This window comes from Phoca vitulina, unplaced genomic scaffold (genome assembly GCF_004348235.1).
Source record: "Phoca vitulina isolate PV1807 unplaced genomic scaffold, GSC_HSeal_1.0 scaffold1, whole genome shotgun sequence".
NCBI classification, from domain to species: domain Eukaryota; kingdom Metazoa; phylum Chordata; class Mammalia; order Carnivora; family Phocidae; genus Phoca; species Phoca vitulina.
Genome location: NW_022589704.1, coordinates 8,699,337 through 8,718,062, shown reverse-complemented (window position 1 = coordinate 8,718,062; position 18,726 = coordinate 8,699,337). Strand labels below are relative to the sequence as shown.

General features: G+C 43.9%; 1 protein-coding gene across 5 annotated transcripts in view; it reads left to right on the top strand.

Annotated features, from left to right (window-relative positions):
* Positions 1-18,726, top strand: part of ARMC9 (armadillo repeat containing 9) — a 149,009-nt gene that overhangs the window by 8,406 nt on the left and 121,877 nt on the right. For all 5 annotated transcript variants that reach the window (XM_032400103.1, XM_032400093.1, XM_032400075.1 and 2 more), the window contains exons 2-7: positions 491-578; positions 1,964-2,089; positions 6,013-6,183; positions 7,735-7,890; positions 14,027-14,119; positions 15,819-15,843. In XM_032400103.1, the coding sequence (XP_032255994.1) occupies positions 528-578; positions 1,964-2,089; positions 6,013-6,183; positions 7,735-7,890; positions 14,027-14,119; positions 15,819-15,843 (622 nt within the window). In that variant the 5' untranslated portion in view covers positions 491-527. The remainder of the gene's footprint in view (positions 1-490; positions 579-1,963; positions 2,090-6,012; positions 6,184-7,734; positions 7,891-14,026; positions 14,120-15,818; positions 15,844-18,726) is intronic.

Sequence of the window (18,726 nt, the reverse complement as noted above, 5' to 3'; positions counted from 1 at the left end):
TGACCGAAAACAACACAGATTTATTATCTTACAGTTCTGGAGGTCAGAAGTCCAAAATGGGTCTCACTGAGCTAAAATCAAGGTGTTCACAGGGCTTGTTCATTCCTGAAGGCTCCAGAGGAGAATCTGTTCCTTGCCTTTTTGAGCATCTAGAGGCTGCCTGCACTCATTCCTTGGCTTGGGGCCCTTCCTCTACCTTCAGGGCAAGCAATGCATCACTCTTGACATTGACCCTCTTGCCTCCTTATAAGGATCCCTGTGATTACACTGGGCCTACCTTATAATCATATATACTCTCCCTATTTTAAGGTCAGCTGATTAGCAACCTTGATTCCGTGTGTAACTTTAATTCCCTCTTGCCATGCAACCTAGCATATTCACAGGTTCTGGGGGTTAGGATGGGGGCCTTATTCTGCCCACCACAGCCACCTTTTTATGATTTCACAGATGGTTGAAATGAAAGCTTTTATCTTCTATTTTTGCCTTGTAGAGATTTTTGCTGTGAGAATTAACAGTAACCGTTCAATATGGGGGATGTTCTGGCTCATGAATCAGAATTACTTGGACTTGTGAAAGAGGTATGTTTTACAAAACACGGGTCACAGAAAGAGATCTTGAAAACTTGTATTTTACAATGCAGCAAATTTTACAGTGCCTTATAATGTGTTTTCTATCCTTACATTAGAATTACCTGTTTTCCATTATATGAGTTTTTTGTTTTCATAACTAAATTGAAATCTTAAAGCCACTTGAAAAAAATTTCTTTAAAGAAAATTATAATAGTAACATATGCTCACAGTAAAGATTCAAACAATGTGGAAGTACAAAAAGTTCTTTTCCCTGCGCTCCACTCCTGCAGGAACCACTGTTAATGGGTTAGTCTAGTTTTCCAGACTTTTTTTATATGAATATTCAAAATATATTTACATGTCTATAGTTTGTTTTACAAAATGGAATGATGCCATGTACATTGTGCTGAAGCTTGGCTTTTCTCTATCAACAGTAATGTGGCGTGAACATCTTCCTGTGATCTGCCTCATACTTTTTATGCTGTAGAATATTTCACTGAGCCACTGTATCTACTTAACTTGTTGTTAATGGACATTTAGGTTTCCTACACTGAAAGTTTTTGAAGGACAGGACCCATAGCCTAGGCTTTTTTATATTCTCTACTGCCTTTAGCATGGGGCAAGCACATAGCTGATGCTCAAGAAACTGTTGCTCCTGTTTTAGTCTGTGATTAAACCGTTCATCAGGCACTGTGAGCCACGGCCATGGGGCAAGGCATCTGCCCTGGAAACACAGCTTTGGAATTCGTTGGTGTGGTCATGAATACATTCTTAAAGCCGTCCCAGCAAAGGGGAAAGAGCCCGCGCACAGGAGGTGGAAACCAAAAGACGTGACTGCCACAAACTGAGAAGGAGGGGAGAACAGCAGTAGAGTACATGGTAGGGGAGGCCAGGAGAGGGGCCAGGATGGGTGGTGAGCAGGAGTGCCATGCTCCAGGATTAGTGATGACGTTGCCCGTCTTTCAACGGCTGGTCTTCTGTTCTTAAGGACAGGCACTCTTTCCAGGGCCAGTTTCAGAGCAAATTCCCAGAGACCTACCAGACCCAAAGCCGTCAGGCCTTCTGGGGATCACTTCTGCCTTTGTCAGAATGCTGCACACATCCTTTTGCTTCTATTAACAATGATCATGAATCATGCAGCTCACATTTTCTTTCTGAAAGCAAATTTATTTTCTGTAAATAAGCATTTTCTATGATACTGTCTTTCTAGGCTTTGGGTACGTGTGTCGAGTAAGTAAATTCTAAGCTGGATCCTGAATTCTCCCAAAGATGACAGTTCGTTAACCCCATTATAAATAGGTGGTAACTTCGAGCTGGTACAATTACATCACAGACAGTTGCTTTGTTGACGTTAAAAAGGAGAATTGTATATACATTCATGTTCTTTTTTATAGTATTTAGATTTTGCTGAATTTGAAGACACCTTGAAAACATTTTCAAAAGAATGCAAAATAAAAGGAAAGCCATTATCTAAAACAGCAGGTGGCTCTTTAAGGGACTCCAGATCATTGATCATCCAGGTAACATTTTGCTTTTTTTTTTGATATCTGTCAATAATCAAGATGCTCCCAACTTGTAAAAAATGCAGTTATTAGAGAATATTGGAATTGTTTCTGGGAACCTGGTCAGGGTGACTTTTATTTTATTTTATTAATTAATTGATTGTTTTTTTAAGTAAACTCTATGCCCATCATGGGGCTGGAACTCACAACTCTGAGATCAAGAGGCACATGCTCCACCGACTGAGCCGGCCAGCTGCCCCCAGCCACCCCCAGTGTGACTTGTAGATGCTCAGGTGTTTTTGTGTGAATTAGTAATATCATCTTTTTTTTCAGATTTATTTATATACTTTAGAGAGAGGGAGAGCATGCAAGTAGGGGGAGGGGCAGAGGGAGAAGAAGAGGGAGAGAAGCAGACTCCCCGCTGACAATGGGGCTCTATCTCATGACCCTGAGACCATGACCTGAGCCAAAATCAAGAGTCAGGTGCTCAACTGACTGAGCCACCCAGGCGTCCCAGTAATGTCATCTTTAAATCTGTGTACCTTCCCTAGGAAATGGGTTGTGACATAATATCTTCCACATAAGTACATTTCTGTTTATTTTATTTATTTATTTAATTTTTTATTTAAATTCAGTTTAGTTAACATATGATACATTATTAGTTTCAGAGGTAGAGTTTAGTGATTCATCAGTTGCATATAACACCCAGTGCTCATTCCATCAAGTGCCCTCCTTAATGTGCATTTCTTGGGAAGAAGAAAAAGAGGAAACCATGCAATGCTTAGGAACTGAAACAAATGTGGTCCCCATCCTGAGCAGTTTTAGGTTATGCATTTTAGGCACTGGGGACACAGTGAACCAAACCAAAGCTCACCCCTCCAGGCGCTTGCATTCTAGCTCAGGGAGGCTGGAGGGGACAGGGAGCAAGGTTTGTCCATGTTGTGACATGTGACAGAATTTCCTTCCTTTTTAAAGCTGAAGGAGATTCCATTATATGTCTACCACATTTTGTTTATCCATTTGTCCATCAGTGGACACTTGAGTTTTTTCCACCTCTTGGCTATTGTGAATAGTGCTGCTGTGAACATAGGTGTACGAATATCTCTTTGAGATCCTGCTTTCAATTATTTTGGATATATACCCAGAAGTGGATTACTGGATCATATGGTAGTTCTAGTTTTAATTTTTTGAGGAACCTTTATACTCTTTTCCATGGTGATTACATTTTACATTCCCATCAACAGTGTGCAGGGGTTATAAGCTCTCCACAGCCTTGCCAATACTTGTTTTTGGTTTTGTTTTGTTTTAATAGTAGTCCCTAGTGGATGTGAAGTGATATCTTGTGGTTTGGGTTCACATTTCTCAGTTGTATTCAGGTCCATTTTTCTATAACTTGAAAGACCTTGAAACTTTCTGATTGCCACAAGCATATTTTTTCTGCTCATCCAATAAACAGCTGTGCCCACTGTGATAGCTATTCCAAACAAAAATACCTGGAACAGCAGCTTAGCAAAATATCTTAAGTGCCAGTGGCACTCAACAAATGGAGAATTTCCCGAAGCACAGTTCTGTAAGACCTGTGTGTGTGTGTGTGTGTGTTTATAAGTTATTGTTGATGGTGTATAAATATTCTGAGCTTGGTGATTCTGGCTGGGATCATGGTTTATATTAGAGAAGATCATTAATCTTTGTGACTGTATTGAGTTATAACACTGGATTGCTTTGTATGTCGATATTAAATGCAGGGACTATTTCCAGGTACAGAATATGAATCATAAGTTAGGATGGATTTTAGATGTGATTATAATGATACAGGAAAGTTTGTGGTCCCAGGTCTACAAATGAAGAATTTAGAACAAACTGTACATGGCCCATTTGAACATGTGGACTCTGCCAAGCCACGTAAGAAAATACCTTGACTCGAAGCCTTAAAATACTCACAAGAGTCTGCACGCAACTCACTCACACAAAGAGCTCTTGGTCTCCAGCCCCCTCTTGAGAGCATGCCTCCCCCCGAGTGGCTCGCAGGGATGGCGGGGTCGGTTTCGAGCTCAGCCGCAGTGAGCCTGGAGGGGCATCAGACTCCAGCAGTGCTGCCACTTAGGAAGGTCCTCTGCACCTCGTGTCAGTCAGTAATGGGCTTCCTCCCAGTTCTTCCGGACGCCGCGGTGCCTGACTGTTCGCACTTTGGGCACCTCCCTTCCCATGGCTGCTGACAGGCTGTCCTTCGCTGTTTCCAAGGCTGAGGAGCCAAGACCTTCCAGAGTAAGGTAACAGTCAGTTGTTCTCGATCACATGAAATAGAGAACATTTCTGTAATAAGCACAGTTGAAGATTTTTTTTTTTAAGATTTATTTATTAGAGAGAGTAAGAGAGAGTGCAGCTGGGAAGGGCAGAGGGAGAGGGAGAGAGAAGCTCCAAGCAGACTCCACACTGAGTGGAGCTCATCCTCAAGACTCCAAGATCACGACCCAAGCTGAAACCAAGAGTTGGTTGCCATCCAGGCACCCTGAAGATTCTTTTTTTTTTTTTTTTTTAAGATTTTATTTATTTGAGAGGGAGTGAGCAAGTGAGAGAGAGAACACAAACCAGGGGAGAGGCAGAGGGAGGAGAAGAAGACTCCCTACTGAGGAGGGAGCCCAATGCGGGGCTTGATCCCAGGACCCTGAGATCATGACCTGAGCTGAACGCAGACACTTAACCGACTGAGCCACGCAGGCGTCCCTCATGGATTCTCTATTAATGAATGTCTTTAAGTATAACCGGACAGTGCAACATTGTGCAGTACATTCCCATTTTATAATATTAACAAGCTTATTTCTAAACAACCTAAAAAAAAGAGGAAAACTATAAAGCCATTTTTAAAAAGTATAAAAAAACAATGATCAATTAATGGTGATGAATAATGGTGTTGGGTGGGGGGAACAGAAGGTTCTATAGAAAATCCAATCCAAGAAAAGCTTTTGCATATGAGCACAAAATGTAGGTCTGAGTATCTTGGGCATTTGATACAGTAAGGAAAACAATATGAATCACATGGTTTGGGACCGTTAGGAAGTTCTGTCCATTCTGCCTTATACCTAAATCTGTAAAATTACGCAGCAGGTATTTGCAATGGGTCAGTCATCATTCTTGCGAGGCTGGTGGCATGATAATTGCCACCTCCTTTCCCCAGAATTCTCTATTTCTGCTTTTGCACGGTAGTTTGGGAAACTGCCTGCCCTGCGTGGTCAGACTCACACAGCCCCGAGGTGGGAAGAGCGCCAGGCCTATGCTCCTTCCTCCATCTCCAGCCTGTGCATCCCTATTTCTGTAATTGGTGGACATAGACAGTCACTGCATGGTGTGTTGGGAATCTGTCGTCACTTCCCGAGTGCCATCTCAATGGGACATGCTTTAGCAACAGGGAGCAAATGACAGCACCCGCCGCCCAGGCCTGGGATTGACTGGGGCAGTGTGTAGGAGCTGCCACTCCAGGACTCAGCTGGGCTGTTGGTAAGCTTCCGTGTGCGGGGTGAGTTCCACTGAGGCCTGGCTGGGCTTTGGATCTGGCCTGGTTTTTATCGATCACATGCTCTGGGTCAGCAAGTCTACAGGATGACTTCAGCGTATTTATGTGCCTGTGAGTTTTCTGGCCTCAAGTCCTGGGCCTGTGCCTGGTTCCTTCCATGTCAGAGACTTAAATGTTTCATCTGTTCCTTGTAAAGCTGAGACTTCACCTTGCAACCAGGGTTGGTTTGTGGGAATCTCAGCCTAAGATGCTTGAAGCCTTCTAGCTCTCTGGTTTTCTGTCCCTTATCTCGGGAAGGAGACTGCGTTCTCACACTGGAACCACAGAGTGTATGGGGTATGCAGGGTATTGGGTAGCTTGTAAGCAGTTGGGGTGTTGGGAGAATGGGCCTCCCTTATGACTGGGGTTCAGTCTGATGTCTTCTCCACAGAAGGACCTCGTTGCTGCATTTGACAATGGCGACCAGAAGGTGTTCTTCGATTTGTGGGAGGAGCACGTTCCCAGTTCCATCCGAGATCGTGACTCCCTTGCCCAGAAGTTGGAATTCTATCTTCACATCCATTTTGCCATCTATCTTTTGAAACACTCCTTAGGGAGACCTGTAGGTTCCCTTTGTGATTTGGGTGGGTCCGAGTGGTGTGTTCAAGGGGAAATGTTAGCTTTTTGTTTTGTAAATGAGCATTAATTTAGTTTTGTGGCCATTTTATCATATTGCTTCCAAGGAGTAGGCGTCCCATGTCCTGTGCATGATTTTCTGTCTCATTCCCAGTAGTTTATTTTCTAGTTTATACAGAGAGTTAATAATTTCTGTATGGAAAGCTACATGGTTTTCCTCAATGCCTCAAATTTCTGAAAACTCAGCAAAATAAAGTTTCCTTATTTGGCAACTTAACATGAATACACGTATGTCTAAGAGGACACCTATTGAGACCACATATTAGACTGTCTAATAGAAGAGAAGTTTGAGCTTAAGCCGTGGAAAGATGCCTGTTTGTGAAGGTCTGTCTGAGCGGTCAGCTGAGTGTAGCCTCTGCAGTCCTTCTGCAGTGGTGCTGAGGGCACAGCTGAGAGCGCCCGCTACTGTGGCCGCCAAGCCTCCCAGTACAGAGCAAATGACAGAAGGGAGCAGGGCCATGTTGATATTTGACTACATGCCTTTCTTTAGTGGCTTCTCCTTGCATTAGCTACTGCCCCCAAGCACCTGTGTTCACTTACTAAAATGTCAGGGGGGCCAGGGGAGGGGTCAGTGGTGGACGGAGCAGCTTTACAGTAAGTCACGGTAGCCATTCCTGTTCCTCAAGACAGTGTGCATGGGGGATGAGACCATGGGAGATTTTCATTTTCCTTATATTTATTTCTGTTTTCTAACTTTTTTATTTTGATGTAAGATTAAAAAAATCAATAAACACCATACACTTTTTTAAGCCCAGTGGCCAGAAGAGGGCTTCCCGGTGTAGACGGAGTGAGATGTGTTGCTTAGAAGAGCACACATACACAGGGTGCACGGCTCTGGTGCGGCCAGGTGGTCAGGGAAGGAGAGCACTCGATTCCGGGCTGAGCGGCTCAAGTGCTCCGACCTCGCTGAGGCGCAGGAGGAAATCAAATCCTGAGAGGGACGGGGTTGCCTCGGATCACGCGTGGAGCCAGTGCGGCCCGCAAGATCAGTCCTTAGTGAGCTTTGCAGAGGAAAGGAGGGATGCGATGGCAGCTTCTGCACCTCTCCTGAGGGAATCCTGGAGACGCAGGTTTATGATCTGTGACAAGTGGAGACAGTGCACACGTCTAATAATAGGGGAATTGGTTAAGTAAACTGTGATAGACCCATGAGGTGAGGTTTTGTCCTGCCGGTATAAATGATGTTTATGAAGAATTTTAAGGATATGAGAACATAATTATAAAGTAAAAGGGCAGCAGATCGAACTATATATCTAGTTCTCTGAAATTCCTGACAAAGTTCCGTCAAGGGGGACATGAGGGGTGGTGTTTGAATGACCAGAGACCCTGTGCTTGCTAGGTAGGGGGGTGGGGGGCGGGGGAGGATGCCAGCACCGTGGCTGGAACTAGAGGAGCTGCGGAGAAAGAGTGGGATGGACGGGGGGGGGACCGGGCGTCCAGCAGGAGACCCCAAGCGAACATCTTTCCTTCTTTGCAGGACAAAGAGGACCTGGATGAGAGGATTTCTTATTTCAAAACCTACCTGGAGACCAAAGGGGCAGCGCTGAGCCAGACCACGGAGTTTCTCCCTTTCTATGCTCTGCCTTTTGTTCCCAACCCCATGGTCCACCCCTCGTTTAAAGAGCTCTTCCAGGTGAGTGACCAGTCGGATCCGGGGCGGCATTGCGGTTTCACCTTGTCGACGGTAGTGGTTTCTGAATGATGCCGTAAAAAACCTGAAAATTCGCTTCTGTTCTCAGATAATTTTCTTTGACAAACTTTTCTTGTGCCATAAAGTTTCACTTTTCGGTTGTATTAAGACTTGTTAGGGGTGCCTGGGTGGCTCAGTCGTTAAGCGTCTGCCTTTGGCTCAGGTCATGATCCCAGGGTCCTGGGATCGAGCCCCGCATCAGGCTCCCTGCTCCGCGGGAAGCCTGCTTTTCCCTCTCCCACTCCCCCTGCTTGTGTTCCCCCTCTAGCTGTGACTCTCTCTGTCAAATAAATAAATAAAATATTAAAAAAAAAAAAGACTTGTTAACTAGGACTAATATAACTATTTTTAAGTGTACTTCTTAAAGCATTCCATGCATACTTTTTCAATATCGAAAGGATAATTTTTATTCAATTACATCGAAAATTGGTGGCCTGAAAAGAACTAGGTTATTTTACATAATTGCTGGCCATATGTGTTTTATTTATTTATTATTATTATTTTTTTAAGATTTTATTTATTTGAGAGAGAATGAGATAGAGAACATGAGAGGGGGGAGGGTCAGAGGGAGAAGCAGACTCCCCGCTCAGTAGGGAGCCCGATGCGGGACTAGATCCTGGCACTCCAGGATCATGACCTGAGCCGAAGGCAGTTGCTCAACCAACTGAGCCACCCAGGTGCCCTGCTATATGTGTTTTAATTTCTATTCAGAGTCTCACTTACTTGGCGCATGTCTGAGGACCTGGTTGTGTACTATTACTTCTTTCAGACTACTTTCCTGGAGCTCTTTTAATTGTTTTATTTCACCGTAGTTGACATTTCAGCATACTATTTATTATCAGTGTTTATCCATTGTAGTAATTCTTGTTGACTTAATAAAATTAAGATGTCCCCTGAGAGGTTTATGAAAACACATTTAAGAGACTGATGCAGTTGCTTTTTCTAAAGAAAGATCTCACACTGTTTCCAAGCATCTCTTTGGAGAGAGCTCATGCGCCACTGGACAACAGATGCACTTCTCTCTCCAGACCCAGTATGTCTCCGTCTCCTGTTCCGTTATGCTTTAGTCAGACACCTGTCAGCATTCCCGAATAGTAGCCCCTAAACTGAAGGCCACAGAGTTGAATGACTTCATGAAAGCAGGCTTGTCATAGAGTAGCCTACGTTGAATTCTGTGCTTGGTTTTCTTTGTCCATCCACATTTAGTTTTGCCCCCTTCCTCTCCGAGAAGGTTGAAAACACATAACGGTTAAGGAAGGCGGTGAAACTTGAAAGAGTGGATTTTCTCACCGCGAAGACTTCTGTTTATGAAGATGATGGCGCAGCACTGCGGCCGCAGCTGAGGTCCAGCCCGGGCTTCGGCAGGCGGCTGGCCCGCTCTGGCTCGGCGTCCCGAGTCTGCAGGGTTCAGTATTCATGCGGAGTCATGTGTTTCCTTTTTTTTTTTTTCCTTTTGCTCCTCTCTACACATGTTCTTTCAGTGGCCGTCATAGATACCTGAGTATGTATGCATAACGGAACCTAAAGCTCTTATCTTCCTCGTCTTCCTGACCATTACAAGGACCTTAGAATGCATTCACCTCCTTCATCCCCTCCTTCCCAGCTCACTTACTGTTACTGTCGAGTATTTCAGTTACATACTTGAACCCCACACGTTACGGAATCTTATTATTTGATGCCGTCTGTGTGTGTATGGATTTACCCTTCTGTTCACCCATAGATGTGCTCGCTCTTCCGTCTTGCGTTAAGGACCTTCCGTCTGTAATCATCTTCTCTGCCTCACATACATCCCTTTAGAGTCTCCTTTAGGTGACAGTCTCTTCTTTCCGTTCTCGCTTGTCTGAAATGTCTCTGTTGCTTTTTTAGTCAGGGTCCAGAATGGTAGGCTTACAGCTATTTTCTTTCTTTCTTTTTTTTTTTTTAAGATTTATTTATTTTGAGAGAGAGAGAGCGCATGCGTGTGGGGCAGGGAGGGGCAGTGGGAGATGGAAAGAGAGAGAATCTCAAACTCCATGCTGAACTCAGAGCCCAATGTGGGCTGGATCTCACAACCCCGAGATCATGACCTGAGCCGAAACCAAGAGTCGGGCTCAACCCACTGAGCCACCCGGGCGCACCCTTGATAACAAGGTGTTGTTATCACCCCGCTCCCGTTGTTGCTATTGGAGGTTGGCCAACAGTCTAATTGCTCTTCCTGTGTAGGTGTTCTGTCTTATTTCTCTGACCTTTGAGGTTGTGTAATTTTACTATGGCATGTCTAGGGGTAGATTTCTATTTTTACTTGGGATTTGTTGGGCTTCCTGGATGTGACGTTTTGTGTCTTTGAACGACTCTGGAAAATTCTGTTTCCTCGTCATATATTGCCTCTCCTCTTTATTATCTTTTTCTGGATGTCTGATTAAATCTACATTTAATCTATGTATCTGATTAAATCTGCATTAGACTTGCTTCTTCTATCCTGTCTTTTTTTTTCATTTAAAAAATTTGTGACAAAATACACATAAAATTTACCATCTCAACCATTGTGAAGTGTACAGTTCAGTAGAGTCAAGGATGTTCACAGTGTTGAGCCCTCCATGTGTCTTAACGTCTTTATTTTCCATCTCGTGATCTCTGTCAGGACTGTATTCTGGGTGATTTATTCACACCTGTCTTCAGTCTAATCTGTTCTTTAATTCTTAATTGAATTTGTAATTTCACTTACTAACTTTTGTTAATAGAAGTTCTTTTTGTTTTTTAATTCAAATTTACTGGGTCATTTTTTATAGTCTCTTGTTCTTTGCTCATATTTTCAACCCTTTCTTTTTATTTCTTTACCATATTATAATTTGTGTTATATTCTTTGTTAATTTTAACATCAGGAGCCTTTATAGATTTGATCCTGCTGTGTTTAATTTCTGCTGGTTCATTCAGGGCACCTTCTATCTTTTTTTGAAAAAAAAAAAATTAGTTATTTTGAGTTTTGACAATGAGTTTATTCTACTTGGGACTTGTGGGAGTTTTTTGAGGCCTGAGTGGAGTTTGGTTCTTTCAGAGATCTGCATTTGCATCTCTCAGTCATCTAGGGCATTACCAACCCAGGATCATTTTAAATTAAATTTCTTTGCTCAAGGCTTTGGGAACCACATAGATAATTTCAGTTTAGGCTGCAATCTTTAATGAGACTAGTTTGGGTTATGAAGTTTCAAATGAGGTTTTTCCTCCCTTCTACCTAATGTCAAGGTCAAGACAGGTAGATTTCCTTGTTGTCGCCTTCTAGACAGTGGATTGGTTTGTCCTTGACTTTTTCCTGATGGTATAGTCCTTTGGGATCCCAGGGTTTTTTTCGAAAGATTTTATTTATTTTTGAGAGAGAGAGAGAGTGCACGAAAGGGGGGAGGGACAGAGGGAGAAGCAGGCTCCCCACTAAGCAGGGAGCCTGATGCAAGACTCGATCCTAGGACCCTGGGATCATGACCTGAGCTGAAGGCAGACGCCTAACCAACTGAGCCACCCAGGTGCCCTGGGATCCCAGTTTTATGCTAGGGTCTCCTATTAGATTGTTTACTATGAGTGGATCCTATTGTCTTCGTCTTCTGTACCATGACCGCTCTTAGAACTGAGGTGTAAGGTCTTCTAGACTCTGAGTTATCCTTAGAGTGAAAACTGTCACTTTTAGCCTCTGCTTTTCCTTTCTTGCCACTTGGGGATGGATTTTAAAATATGGTTAACTTATGCAGCTTCTTTAGTTGTTTTCATTGCTTTTTCAGGTTATCTTTTCTGCTGAGGTGTCAGGAAAGAAAATTATTTTGTAGAGATTGTAATGAGCTCTTTTCAGCAAATTGTTTGTCAGTGAGCATCTCCTTGCAGAAATATTTAGGTATTCCTCTAGTTGATTACTTCCAGAAAAACTTTTGGGCACTTAGGTGCCAGGGACCAAGTCAAGCTTAGTTAGTGAAAATGGAAAGAAATGGAAGGAATTCTTGTGGGCTCTGCGAGGGAGGGAGGAGGCAGTGGGTAGGCCAAGAGAGTCAAGCATGGAGTTCTCCCCTCCCCTCCACAAGAATACCCTGCTTTTATTCATTTCATACATTAGGGTTCTGGGTAAGACTTTGAATGATCAGAAGGGTTTTGCTGTTGGAAAAAAAAAAAGTCAGATGATCACTCGTCTAGTGTAAAGTCTACATTCTGTAAGTGCAGAGACTGTGATGTAAAGGGGGGGAGTGGCTTCGTGCAGGGAGTACGGAGAACCAGCCCAGTGCTTCCCCCATGCCTGTGGGAGCTGGGCAGGCAGGTGCCTAGCAGACTTGGAAATGTTCTTGTTCTCAAAGCTGAGAGCACAGAAAAATCAGAGCAGTCAAGAAAAAAATAGGGGATTCATTGCCCAGAGAGGTTTTATCCCAATCTTAGCCTTGTCATTAGCAGAGCATCAGAAGGTAAACAGTTAAACTGAAAATATATACTTGGTGGTGATACAAAATAGTAATCAGCAACAGAGCAATTTAACTGGAAGTCTCCATGTCCCAAATATTTTGTTTTGTTTGTTTTTTAAGATGTCTTCATTAATGTTGGCCAACATGGTAGTCCTTCCTTGCAATTCTTTATGGTATGGTTGAGCGCAGAAGCCTTGAGCGGTAGCGCGCTGTATTAGTCTCCCAGAGCTGCTGTAACAAAGGGCCACAGACCGGGTGCCTTAAACAACAGAAACTTTCGGTCTCATAGTTCATGAGGCCAGAGGTCTGAAATCAAGGTGTTGGCAGGGCCATGCTCCCTGCGAAGCCTCTAGGGGAGGATCCTTCCTTGCCTCTTTCTGCTTCTGGTAGCCTCAGATGTCCCTTGGCTAGTGGCAGCATAACTCCAATCCCCCGTCTTTACAGGCCCATCTTCTCTCTGTGTCTGTGTCTAAATTTTCCTTCTTAGAAGGACACCAGTCATGTTGCATCAAGGGCCCACCCTACTCCAATATGACCTCATCTTAACTAATTACATCTACAACAACCCCGCTCCAATGACCTCACATTCTGAGGAGGCTAGGACTTCTGCATATCTTTTTAGGGGACACAATTCAACCCATAACACACACATTATAACTAAAGCTATCATGCCATGTCAGGAAATTACACAGTCTTCTAAAAATATAAGATAGTATTTTTTCAAAAAGCCAGATGATGCCCTGGGTAGAACGGGTGGGGTGGGGGCATGGATAAGGACACAGAGCTGGGGAGGGGAAGCGCGGAAGGACGGGGGTCTGCGGGGGTGGGGCAGGGCCTAAGAGGTAAGTTGATAGGAATTTTTAGAGATCTTGCTTCTTTTCTGTGGAACTTCTTGGTTTGGAACTTCTTAGCCACTAATCCCTTGATGGACATTTGAGTTGTTTTCACTTTTTGGCTGTATTGAATAACACTAGATTTTTTTTTATATAAAGACTGTAAGGAAAATTGATTAGATTTTTTTATATAAAGACTGTAAGGAAAATTGCCTGAGAAGGATAATTGCTTGTCACACTTTTTCTTTTACTACTTAAGTCATTATTTTTTCCTTCTAATGAGCATTATTTGAGATAAGTAATTTATTATTAAGGGACAAAGCAAACTAAAAGTATATCGTAATTCTTGACATGACGGGTTATTTGAGGCAGATAACAGCTTCTGTCTTTTTTTTTTTTTCCTTATCTAGATGAGGAAATGAGCCTTTCTCTTTGGGAAACTCTCAGGAACTGAGTGCTAGCCGTGTATGCCCACCAGCACCGTGTATGCTTCAACGATTCTGAATTCTGGTTGGCATTCAACCTAATACGCTTATTTGTCATGCTTGTGTTTAAATCACATGAAATATTCAAATCATGTACAGGGTTCTTTTTTCCTTGTTTATGACAGAACTCCGTTCTTTCCTCCTGCTGTGGGTATCTGATCTTTTATAAACGAATTGGTCAGATGTCCAAAAACCTATTTTTCGCGGCATCACACCACAGGCAAGGCATCTTGCTTTTGATTTCAGTAACTGTGTTGGATGGCGTTATTTAAGCCAAAGGCCACCATTTGACAATGCTGTTGGCATTTAATGATCTAGGGCTTTTATTATCTTTCTTTTTTTATTTCAGGATTCTTGGACTCCAGAATTAAAGTTGAAGTTGGAAAAGTTTCTGGCTTTAATTTTTAAAGCCAGCAACACGCCAAAGCTTTTAACGTTATACGTATCCTTTTGAAGCAGATGGACACCGCCTGTGGTGCGGGGGCAGCCCGCTGGCTCAGGCTGCCTCCTAGGTGGGGTAACTGTTAGTGTTGCGGTCGTATTCGCCAGGTGAATGAAGCATTCATGGCAGAGTGTGGCAAGGCCCATGAAGAGAATTCCAGGTAGAGGGAACAGCTCATGTGAAAGGACTGAGACAGTATATTTGGGAATTCAGTATTGCTGGAACAGAATAGAAAGTCAGAGACTAGGCAGGGCCAGGGCACAAAGGTTTGTGTGAGGTCTTGTAAGTCAAGAGGAGCCTTTGGAGCATTTAAGTAGGAGAATACCATGTTCATATTTACATTAAAAAAAAAAAATCACTCCTTTTTATTCCTGATTATAAAATTGATCATATTCCTCATAGAGAATTTGGAAAGCATAGAAATGCATTTGTATACATACATACACCCAAAAGTATGTAATGTTTAAATAAACATAGATATCTGTACATGTGTGTATTTTTAAATATTTTTACCAAATGAAGAGAGCATTTCCCCATATCATTAAATACTCTTCAAAAATAGGTTGTTTCCTCAAAAGTTTAAACATAGAGTTACCATGTGACCCAGCAGTTCCTCTCCTAGCTATATACCCAAGGGAACTGAAAACATATGTCCACATGACAACTTGTACATGAATGTTCACAACAGTGTTACTCAATACAGCCAAAAAGTGAAAACAACTCAAATGTCCATCAAGGGATTAGTGGCTAGATAAGATGCAGCATACCCATATAATGGAATATTACTCAGGCATGTAAAGGAATGAAGTCCTGACACATGCTACAGTGTGGATGAACTTTGAAAACATCATGCTGAGTGAAAGAAGCCAGACATGACAGGCTGCCTTTTATATGATTCTGTTTGTATGAAAGGTCCAGAAGAAGCAAATCAATAGAGACAGTAGATTCGTGGTTGCCTAGGGCCAGGGAGGGTAGGGAAAATGGGGATGACTCCTAATGGGTACAGAGGTCTTTTGGGGAGTGATAAGAATGTTCTAGAACTGATTGTAGTGATGGTTGCACAACTCTATGAACATACTGAAAACCAATGAAATATATACTTAAAATGAGTGAGTTATATGTGAATTATATCTCAGTAAAGCTGTTACCAAAAAAATTTTAAGAAAACCCAAACCAAACAAGTTAAGTGCTTTGCCTTCAGTCATGTGGCCTGATATGTGGGGGCTGAGATTTAAACTCAGGCAGTCTGGCTCCAGAGTCTGTGATCTTATCTACTGTGCTTTGCTGTTGTAATCCCCATCTCAGTCTCCTTAGGGTAGAGCTTTAAAATTGAAGTGACAGAGTTGAAGGGTATGAGTTCAGTTTGCATTTTTAGGAGAATGTTCGGTAGCAGTGGGGAAGGTCTTTGGAAGGGGACAAGGAGGCCGCTTGGGGGGCTGTTGAAACAGCATAAGACTTGCACGCATGCAGCAGGAATTGAGCTGGAGAGAAGAGGGTTCACTTGAGAGTGAGCCATCCAAGTACTGAGAAGTCAGTAACTGTCTCAGCTCCTTATAGCTACATGAAGAAGCAGACTTTACCGTCCTGAGAATTCCCTCTTGTATCTTGCTAAGGCTTTCTCAGATTGGCTGCACAATGTGAGAGACCCTGAGGACTTTATCCTCAGTGCCTGTTTTCCTCAACTTCTTTCTCATCCCAGAAGGAGAACGGACAAAGTCATAAAGGTAAATCATCTAGATTAACATTTTTTAATTTTTATTTTTTTCAAGATTTATTTATTTATTTTAGAGGCGGGGAGAGAGAGAGAGAGAGCGCAAGCGAGCAGAGGGGAGGGGCAGAAGGAGAGGGAGAGAGAGTCCCAAGCAGATTCCAAGCTAAGCATGGAGCCTAATGTGGGGCTCGATCTCATGACGCTAAGATCACGACCTGGGCTGAAACCAAGAGTCAGTCATTTAACCGACTGAGCCACCCAGGCGCCCCTGGATTAACATTTTTTAAAGAACGGTTTTGCCAACTCAAAAGTTTGACTCACTTTTGAGTAGTGAGATAGGAGCAGAGATGGAGAAAATTCGTGCACTTGGGGAACACGGCTTTAAAAGTCTAAATATTTTTTTTTAAATAAAACAGAGTCTAAATATTTATGAAGTGCTCTGCAATCAAGTTTATCTGTGGTTCCTGGAGGCCCCCTGTGCAGTAGGGCTGGCACTTCAGGTAGCCCACATGTGGAGAGATGAAGGGAGTCCAGGCCCTGTCCCGAAGGGCACAGCCAGAAGACACGGTGCAGCACGGGGGGCAGGAGGAGGTGGGAGGAAGAATCATTTTAGTATCTGTCACTTCTATCTTGAACTAGTCTAGGGGGGTCTTATTTCTGTAGCAGTATGGAGCACCCATCTTAGAAGCATTTCCATTTTTTGCATTCAGAGTAGGAATTCCAACATTAAGTTTTTAGCATAAAATGATGGTTTTCCATTATTAGCCTTTTTTTTTTTTTTTTTTTTTTAACCAGAACTGTTCATTTTTCGGTAAGGTGAGAAAAACTTTAGTTAATATGAAGTCAGTGGCCAGTCAGCCCTCGACACAAGGGTTTGTTTAAAAAAAAAAAAAAAGAACAACAACAACAAAACAAAGTCAGTGGCCACAATTGTGGTTCTTTGCCTGAGTTTCGGCCTTGATGCTACATTAGGAAACCGCTGAAATGTTGGAAAGGCTGTGTGAAGTGCTCAGGCCTGCGGTGAGTTCTGGTGGCCTAATCCTCAGTCCCCAGCAGGTGGAGTTTTACCACGTGGAATCGCACGTCTGCCCCTCCCGCCGCAGGGTAGTGTTAGAGCTGATCTCAAAACTTCCTGCCATTGTTTCTCCATGGGTTTGTGTGTGTGTGTGTGTGTGTGTGTGTGTGTGTGTGTGTGTGTGTGGTTGTTTTTTGGTTTTTGGTTTTTTTTAGAAAGTTAAAGTTTTATAAAGAAAGGAAGTGTTAGTAAATTATTTAGCTCTTTGCTTTCCAGGGAGTTGACAGACGAGCTTTAGATTTGACACCCCAGGAGGGAGGTGGCGGGAAGTCTGGATGCCTGTTTCGGCCTTGTGTAGGCTTGCCTCTCCCCAGCCCAGCGGCTCTGCGTGTGTGCGTGGCTCTGCCAGCCCCGCCAGCCCCACCGGCCCCGCCACCACCCGGAGCTCAGAGGGACAGGCCCCACTGATCCTTCACGGGGGAGCATCGGTCCTTGCCTGACCACAGATGTGGCCGTATGGGGTCAACATGGAATGCTCCCCAGGTCACCTTGGCGCTCCGGAGACTGCTCCGCCCGCAGTGTAGTTAAGCCCGAGGATGAGCCTGAGCAGATTTCTTCAGCTCCTCGGGCCTGCTCCCTGAAGAGTTAGTACAGTTCCCGGGCCTTGGCTGGGGTGGGTCCTGTGCCAGTTTTCTCATGTTTGAAACAGTGGGAATTCTTTTTTTTTTTTTTAACAATTTCCTTATCCATTTTTAGAGAGAGACAGAGCGTGTGAGGGGGGGTGGGCAGAGGGAGTGGGACTGAGGATTATGCCACCAGAACTTACCGAAGGCATGAAACACATCATATACCCTTTCCAGTCCTCAAGCAGACCCTTGTGCTGAGCACGGGGCCCAGTGTGGGGCTCAATCCCAGGACCCCGAGATCATGACCTGAACGAAAACCAAGAGTCGTTGCTTAACCATCCAGGTGCCCCCAGAACAGTGGGAATTCATAAATTGCGCTGGGCATTTGGGTCCTGCCCTGCAACTCCTGGAAATGCACCTTTGCCCCACTATTTCTGTTTCTGTTCCAGCCTAGTGCACCATCTCGGGCTTAGTGGCATAAAACAACAATGTCCATTTATATTATTATCACCATCTTGCATGGCTGGGAATCGTGTGCTCAGGCAGTTCTCCCTCAGTGTCTCCTGGATGCCGATGGAGCCTGGTGGAGCCATCTTCAAGGCTTCCTCACCCACCTGCGCAAGTCTGGGGGCCTGTGCTGAGGCCCTTGAGTGGAACTCCTACGTGGCCTAGGCTTCCTCGCGGCGTGGTGGCTGGGTTCCAAGGGCGAATGTCCCCAGACAGAGCCAGTGGAAGCTGCATCACCTTTTCTAAACCAGCCTCTCAAGTAACTCAGTGTCACTTCTGTTACATTCTCATTAGAAGCAATTCCTAAGGCCAATCTACATTCAAAGAAAGGAGAATGACCTTCCACCTCTTGATAGGAAGGAGTGTCAAAGACGGGGCAGTCATTTTAAAACCACTACCTCACCTGCATCCTTAGAGTTTCAGAAGATAGCCTTAGTTCTTGACTGAATCTGCTTGGCCTCTGTTCAGATTCGGTCTTTGAACTCCTAGGTACTGGTGGAGGGAAAGTGGTGGGAAACCTCCCCGATTCCTGAGTCTCAGCCAGCCCCTGTCACCCCAACATACCCTGCAGCTTTGGAGGATAGCTTTCTGCCAGGAACCAGTCATGTCTCTGAGAAGTAGCCCAATTTTACAGATAAAATAAATCTGGGAGAGGGAGTGCAAAAGCTGGGAGGGGAAGAGCCTGTGTTTTTCTATAGATCTTTCCTTTGGATTTCAGCAAGGAGACCAGGGTGTTTGAGCCTTTTTT